We start from the raw sequence: 8,259 nt of genomic DNA, 5'->3' as shown, positions 1-8,259 counted from the left end.
TGATACTTGAATGCAATTAATGATTAAATATTGTATGTAGCACAAGAAAATGTTGAGCACTACAGAAGTAAGTCTTTTGGCTTCAAGACTTGCATGCAATCCATCGCATTATAGAGCAATTTTGTCCATTGATCAAAGAAGATCAACAAATGGCTTGTGCACATCGACAGGTACAAATTGTTGAATTATTGAGCTGAATTTCCTGTACTGAATGTTGATTGATCAACCATTTATTGGAGTAAATGTTATTAGTTGATAAGCTGTATAAGTACATTTTATTGATGAGATGGAGATGGATTTTATGTAAAAATAGTTGAATAAATTCTGTGAATGTTCCTCTGTATTCAATGTTGATTAATTATGATTTATTTGCATAAATGTTATATTTATTTATTAATAAGTTAATCAAGTGGTTGTGTTGAAATTCAAGTATAAGCGAAATTGTATATTGTGTACATTCATATATTCGGCAAATTATTGCATCCGGTCACCGGACACGTAGAATAGGTTCGGACATCCAATAAAAACATGCCACGTCATTTGCGCATTTGACTGCGTTGTATGTGCTCTTTACCTGCGTTTTTGACTGTGTTTTACATGCATTTTACCTACGTTTTACCTGCGCTTTTGAAGCGCTTAATTTAAAATAATATTTTATTAATATCCGAACTTATCTCTGCATCCGGTGATCGGATGAAGTAATTTGCCCGTATGATCGGATGGTTTTTTTTTTTTTTTTTTTTTTTTTGGGTTTTGCACAGAATGATTTCTCCTCAAATGAAGTCTTAGAATAATGATGTGACTAATGACATTAATGATGAGAAGATTCAATAATGATGCTAATGCTAACAAGTAGATTGAATTATAAGAATAAGTTATTAAATGTTAAAAGTTGGCCAATCACTAGTGGAAGGCTATTGTGGATGTTAGTGACATCAATTAATGGAAAAGATGAAGATGAGCCATCAAACATGGAATAGTAGTTTGGCGTTGAATCTAATGGGAACCAAGCAGATAAATCATGACGTTTTTGCTTCTTGTTTCTGATTTTTTAGTTAATTATTTTGTGTGGAGATCAGACTCAGAACGTTTTTTTAGAGATCAATCAAAATGCATCACGTCAGCAATATCGAGCTGAAATACCAAGCAATTGGTGATGTGGCACATTCTTGTTGGTTCCCTGATGGCGTTTGAGCCTTAAAGTAAAGTCACATCAATATCACATACGTAAGCTTCGAATCCAAAACTTTTTTATTAGTAGTCAAAACCTTCAACCAACAGAACAAAATAAGTTATGTTTAGGGTTTAGGGTAATATTTTATTCTAAATAAAATTTATTGCATCCCAAATAAGTTGAATAACTTCATTCATAAGTAAATTTGTATGAAGTAAAGAACTATCATTAAAACTTTTTTTCTTAATTTTTTTTAGCGTTAAGCAATATAAGCTTTATTAGAATAGTTTTTTAATTGCTTTTATGGTGAGAAAAACAATTAGTAAAAAAATTAAAGACAGCTATATTTATGCTACGTTAAACTTTTACCTTAAAAAAAATATATTTGTAACTATGGCTCAAAAAGAGGCTTTTGAAGACAAATATAAAAAAGCTTAAATTGCCTCAAACAAAATATTAATAACAATTAAAAGAAAGCACATGCTCTTCAACACAAGAGCTTAAGCTTGGGTAGCATAGCCTCAACCAACCAATCAGTGTAAGCAGTGCTATCATTATATCTGTTATAGATCAAATCAGGTCGAACCGGTCCGGTATTTCTCCCTCACGCTCCTCCTTCGCCTTTTCGACACAAGAGCAACCCGAGTGGCTAAAAGCCGCGATTCTCTCTCTCCAATCACGCAAATCGCATTATTTCTCTTCCATTTTGAAATCATCCCGCCCCTGCCGACTTCCCTCTCTCTAGTTAAACCCAATAGGCAACTTAGGGCATTATTTTTACTCTTTTGTTTCCTAGCTCGTAGCCACCGAAAGCCCTCCTCCCTCTCGCAGCTGCCAAACTAAAAATCAACAAGCATCTTCTTCATAATCTTCCTCTTCTCCTTCAATAGTAAGCTCATTTATCGTCCCTTCTCTCCTCCCTCTCTTTTATATTTTCCCTTATGTTTATCAAATAATAGAATCATGTTTTCTTCCATCGATTATTTTAGTTTTGTTGAGTGGGTGATGTTGTAGATGATCTTGCTTTTGGAAGAAGCCCTAATCATGTATGATGCTCGATTTGATATAACCCTATTTTATCTTTTAGGCTTGATTAAGGATATGTCACCAAACATGAAATAACTATTTGCCGTCTGCAACCAACTCCACCCAAACTCGAATTTCAGCCGAATTTTCAAACTTTTTTTTTTGAAAAATTAGAAAATTAATTTAAAATGATTAAATTATAAAAATTTGATCCCAAATATATTTATAAAAAAATAGAAAAAATATACACATAATATTATTTTTTTTATGTTAAAAAATGGAGAAGCGCTAAGATCAATTTACTAATCTAACTATTCTCTAAATCAAGTTTAATCAGACTTGTCATACATATCCTCATTCTCAGTAGCAATTTCTAAGCCTTCATATCTACAAAACCATCACAATATCAATAATCCCAATGGTAATGAACAGTTTCAGTTTTCATTTTGGAATCCAACAATAGAAAAGATATGCAGCTCACATTGATCTCTTAATTAAGAGCTTTAATTATCAACTAATTAATTTATCTTAATTAACCTAAATATTAAAAAAAAAAAACAATAGAAAGAGACAAGGCTATGAACAGTAGGAGCTTGATCATTTCAGACAGTCAGTGTGTCTGTCAAATACAGCAGAGCTCAGAAAAGATTCTTGACTGAAAATATTTGCATTTCATTGTAAAGGAAGAAGTAATAATGAGTTTGCAAATTTATCAGGCAAAAACAATTGGAATATACATTTATTAGATGAGGAAATCGTTAAATTTTATCTTCTTCTACAGAGCATTTCTGTAAATTAAGAGATGAGATTTATATTTTTAAATTTTATTTTGACATAAATATAATATAATCTGTAATTTAATTAATTATATTTATCTTTTGAAAATTTTGTTATATTTTTTGGTTATTAGTTATATGTCAAAGTTTCATTTTAATCATTCTGTTATATGCCAAGAAGAAGAAGACAAGCTCTTAAGCTTCCAAAAGTTTAGAGATGGACAAGAGAAGAAAGTCTTCTATGAATAATTTCAACACTTTAATAAGTTAAACCACTCCAAGACAACAAATAATTATTTCAAATATGACAAATTTAATCAAAATTTGAGCTTTATGTTTATTCCATATCAATTCAAATATAAAAAACAAGAAAAGAATCAACTTTTATTGTAAAAAATTTGCTAAATTCATAATTCATTTAAACAATTAAATTGTTAGCTTAATAATATCTACACTTAAATCTCCCAAAATTCAATAATCACCTATTAGATCATTTAGGACGGCTTTCTTACTACTTTTTGAAGCAGCTTTTTAGAAAGCTGCTTCAAGCAGCAGCATTAAGACTTCATTTGGGACGGCATTCTTGTTGTTTCTTAAAACAATTTTCTAGTACAAAATTTTTAATTATTGAACTAGAAAGCTGCTTTAACAAGCAGCAAGAAAACTGTCCCAAATAAGCCTAAGAAAGCTGTCCCAAATGAAGCCTAAGGCAGAAAAGCAAAGACTAAAAAAAAAGCAAATTAGACAATTTAACTGCAGGGTAGACTACATTGAGATGCAAAAGGTACAAGAAAACAAATTACAGAAAAGTTGATTAGTGCAGTAACTAAAGTTTCTTAAACTGAACTTTAACAGGAAACATTTTATTTTCAGAATAATAAGAGATAGAATGAAATTTCCTACTCATGCCAAGTAGAAGGATAGTGTAGCCATTGACAACACAATCAATCAGGCAAGTGGCAGATGAAGCATTTATGTGATTATAATTCAACATCACAGTGCATTTTGGAAGCCTGCAGAATGCAAGAGAACTTCTTTGATTTCTTCTGGCAGAACACCAGGTCCATCCTTTGATTGCTGGCAAAAGAGAATACATTATTATCAGCAAGGAAACAATTCCTTCTGCTTGATAGGAATGGAAACTGGAAAGAAAGAAAGATTTTACCTCGGCCCGAAAAACATCGAGGGCAAAGCCATTGAAGCAGCTTATGACTGCTTGCTGGATGTCAAGGCCAAGGCCATCAAGAGCTCTCATTGTTGAGAGGAGTAAACCCGGTCGACGGGCGCAAAACATGTGTATGTTTACAGCTCTGCCTTCCCTTAGCCTTACTTCTACCTGAGTAAGAAGATTATTCAAATAATCAGAATCATATATTGATAATATACTTCAGATACTACATAAAGCTGACTGTTGCTGGTTTTGATTTTTATAGCTATAACAACAACAACATCAAGCCTTCGTCCCACTAGATGGGGTCGGCTACATGAATCATTTTTCTCCATTGTGTCCTCTTAAAAAATCAGACCTTCATAATATTAAGATTTGTGAGAATCCGCGGATTTTAAATTTCATGCAAGGACTGACATGAAAAGAAATAAATGATGTAAGCATGTAATAACTTTCACCAACATCATAAAAGTTCAACCTACTTTGGATATGACTCAGATCATATAAGTAACTGTAAATCATAATAACAGTTTCAAATTATTTTAGTAAATAACATTTCATATTTAAAAAGTTTAAATTTTGGACAAGAACAAAAGAATGAAACTTGTCAAGAGTTGATCAAACTAATGATATGAAACAAACATGCTATTTCATATAAAGCAAACTGATCAAATAAGCAAAAAATCAAAACAAAAAATGAAAGTGGGAGTGTAATTGAAGGTTTTAGCTTATTGAAATCTAACCCTTGCTGGTTGACCATTCGGGCTCGGTAATGAGCTTGGGCAAAGCTCCTCCTTGATTCGACACGGAAGAGTTGGCGGTGTCGGCGTTAAAGGGTGAAAGCTCGATGTGCTAGAGGTGGGCATCGAAGAATTCGTGGACTCAAGTTCATTATGAAGGTCATTGATTCTCTGTAAAAGCTCCTTCAAGTACTCAATTGCATCACCAAGAATGGAAGCTCTATCCATCTATCTCAACAACAACAAAAAAACAAAATAAATAAATAAATTTTCTCAGCACCACTTCTCTATAATGTACAGAAAAATCAATTATCAACATCTTTGTCAAGCCTGTAACAATTACAAAAACCAAAATAATGGAGGTGAAAACTCCAACAATCAAGAAAACCAAAAAAACAAAAGGATGAAGAAAACTTGAATGAATATAGCAAGCATCGAGCTTGCAATTCAAGCCCAAAACCTGTTTGTGAAGAGAGATTTTCTACCAGAAAATCAATAAATTATACATCAATTATTAACCATGATATCTACAAAAGGTGCGTCAAAAGTTTCAAATATTTTAGAAAAAACCCACGGCCAATAGTTCTCACCAGTAAAATGATATAAATAATTGGCCCAATTCATACAAGGACAAGGGTGAATTGTCCATTTACAAGGGGACCAAAGAGCAGAACATCAATGCCGATCACATTCATCCATGATGACCACAAAAGGTATGTTTAAGTAACATGGGCCTCTCTGTCTAAATATCTTAACGAGCAGTGAAAAATATGGCACTAATTGCAAGAAATTCACTAAGAAGCAACTAAAATGAAATGGAGGAGATGAAAGTTCTCACCTTGCTGATCTTTGGAACAACAGATCTTAGCATGTAAAGCCTATCATTGAGCTTCTTCCTCCTCCTCCTCTCGGCCATCAAATTCTTTGCAGGAAGACCCTTTCTCCGGCCTTTGAGCTCTCCACCACCAGTTAGACTGCTATTAGTAATGGAAACATTGCCAACTCCTCCGCCGCCGCCGGATGCTGCTCCTATGCCATCATTCTTCTCATCATCGACCTTTACAGTTTCGGCAACTTCGCAGATATCCTCAGAATCATAATTTAAGCCAGAGCCATCAATGCTGGCATCATCAAGCTCATCGTCGTCGTTTATTCTCCTCCTCTTCTCAAGCTCGCCATCCCAAGAGCTCCTCAACTGACCGGTAGCTTCCATGCCCAAAAGCCCCAAACACATGCCTTTATCACCTCCCATACTGCTTGAATTTTGGCGCAGGGCCGCCGCAGCCCGTTTCTGGAAAAGAGTGGGCTGAGCGCCTACTGGTGGGAAGATCTCCAGAGGCCTTAAAACCTTTCCCCTACTCAAAAAGGGCGAATTTTCAAAAGAATCGAAGGCCATGGGGTTTAGCAAAGAGGAGCTTCCGGCCATAGGCAATAAATCTTGGCTATTAATCTGCACGTTAGGGAAGCCCAACATTCCACCGCCAAAGCCGGAGGTGGCGGCGTTAGGATTCACCGGAGGAAGGAAGGTCGGGTTATCCGAGACAAAATCGAAGCCGGCGTCATACGGGTTGGAGCACACAGCGGATAGAAAAGAGGAAAGAGCGGGTTTGTGGGGAAAGAAGGCCTGGTGAGCGGAAGGGTCGAGTGCAAACACGGAGGAAGGGGAGCAGGACGAATCGACCTGCGGCGGGAGGAGGAGAGAAGAATCCGGTGGGTTCATTCCAGCAAAACCCTGGTTTACTGAGCTCCCACCGACGTTCCCGCCGCTACCCGAGGTTGCTGCTACGTACCAGTCGTCCTCGAGAATGGACTTGAGGCACGGAAGCGCCATGTCGTCCCTGCCTTCCCCCATCCCACCGCCGCAAGTGGCCGCTCTTGTCCAAGAAGCGGTGTCCTCTTCCTCCTCCGCCCCTTCTCCCTCCCTCCAAACCGCGCCACTAAGCCTCGACAGCATCGTTTCCTCTGTTCCAGAGAGAGAAAAGGAGAAAGAGAGAGCCAGATGATAATAGGATAGAGTAAAGGATGCTCCTTTGTTGCTTATTTGAGCACTGGTAAGCGTTAGGCTTCCGCTGTCAGCGTCTGGTTAGGGAAGGATGAGAGAGGAGAGAGAGAGGAGAGAGAGAGGAGAGAGCAGAGAGCAGAGAGGAGAGAGAGAGGAGAGAGCAGAGAGCAGAGAGGAGAGAGATAGAGGGAAAGGGATGAGTTTTTTGAACGTCCTGCTCGGGACCTGACGTGTCGGTAAATCCACCAGTCCACAGTTCTGTAAATGAACAATTACTGGGACTGTAAATTTGTAAATAATCTCTTTAGATGATGCAATTTTTTCTTTTACTTTTCATTTTTAAATTGATTATATGCCATTTTTAAAATATTTTTCCCAAAAAAAATATTCCATTTTTTGGAAAAATTATTCACAAATTAGTTAAATATTAATTATATTTTAACTAATTTCTCATTTATTATGTAAAATATATAGTGTTCAAATGGCATAAAAGCATACTTTATTTATAGAAAAATAATAAATATTAGAAAATCATTTTTAAATTTTAGGATGAGACCTAAACTCTCCTTAATATGTGCAACTTTAGAGACATATTTTATTATTTTTAAATAAATAAGCATCCCCTTTATATTCTTTGATAATTTTTAGTTTCTACCAAACCAATGGTAATAAATATACTAAAATTTTCTCATATGATTTTAGATTATTACCAAACTTTAAATTATTTCGTCAATTATTTCGAACGATCAAGAGATGAAGAAAAATAATCAGTAGTAATTTAGACTAAGGCTTCGTTTGAGATCACTTTCTTATTGCTTTATAAAACTGCTTTCAAATACCAAATTTTTTAATTTAAAATTTTGTTTGCTCTAAAAACTGTTTTAAAAGTACTAAGAAAGCTGTCCATTCATTTGCCATAGTATTTTTACAGCAACTTCTTAGTGCCAAATTTTTAGAAAGCATAAAAAAGTAGGGGCATCGATTCGAGTAAACGGGTCAGGTTTGGGTTGAACCCGACTTGACATGGTCGTAAACGGGTTGACACTAACCTGACCTGGTTTTGCAAACGGATCAGGGTTGTCAAACCAAACCCGACCTGTGTGGGTTATCAGGTTGACCCGTCACGACCCACGAGCCTAAGAATGTGATATGGAAATCGTGATTCGAGCGCGATTCGACCGAGGGCGAGAGTTGCACACATGTGTGAGCTTGCAGCGTGCCTGCAAGGCTTTAAGCACGGTGCGGCTCCGCAGTTCGACTCGAGAGCAAGGACGAGACCAATGACTAGCCCAACTACGTGGTGCGAATGCGACCATGTGAGGCGGCGAGGGCTAGGGAGAGACTGCAGCTACGACCATGCAACACGAGGGTGA

The 8,259-nt window shown here is 36.2% G+C and overlaps 1 protein-coding gene across 1 annotated transcript; it reads right to left on the bottom strand.

The window, feature by feature from the left end:
* Window positions 1-3,716: 3,716 nt before the first annotated feature.
* Window positions 3,717-7,040, bottom strand: LOC110112097 (transcription factor ICE1). Its single transcript, XM_020844191.2, has 4 exons — window positions 5,723-7,040; window positions 4,888-5,112; window positions 4,142-4,312; window positions 3,717-4,053 (listed from the first exon to the last, which is right to left on the bottom strand). Exons 1-4 carry the CDS (start codon window positions 6,836-6,838, stop codon window positions 3,970-3,972), a joined length of 1,596 nt encoding a protein of 531 aa, XP_020699850.1. The 5' UTR covers window positions 6,839-7,040; the 3' UTR covers window positions 3,717-3,969.
* Window positions 7,041-8,259: the final 1,219 nt, after the last annotated feature.

The sequence above is a fragment of the Dendrobium catenatum genome, unplaced genomic scaffold, assembly GCF_001605985.2.
Source record: "Dendrobium catenatum unplaced genomic scaffold, ASM160598v2 fragScaff_scaffold_1507, whole genome shotgun sequence".
Taxonomy (NCBI): Eukaryota; Viridiplantae; Streptophyta; class Magnoliopsida; order Asparagales; family Orchidaceae; genus Dendrobium; species Dendrobium catenatum.
Note: the sequence above shows the minus strand (reverse complement) of the source record. Positions and strands in the feature narration are given on the sequence as shown.

Coding starts and splice junctions, on each gene's coding strand:
- LOC110112097 (XM_020844191.2), bottom strand. CDS start 6,838: ATGCTGTCGAGGCTTAGTGGCGCGGTTTGGAGGGAGGGAGAAGGGGCG. Junction 5,113..5,722: donor TTGTTCCAAAGATCAGCAAG/GTGAGAACTTTC, acceptor TTGTTGAGATAG/ATGGATAGAGCTTCCATTCT. Junction 4,054..4,141: donor TCGATGTTTTTCGGGCCGAG/GTAAAATCTTTC, acceptor CTCTTTTGCCAG/CAATCAAAGGATGGACCTGG.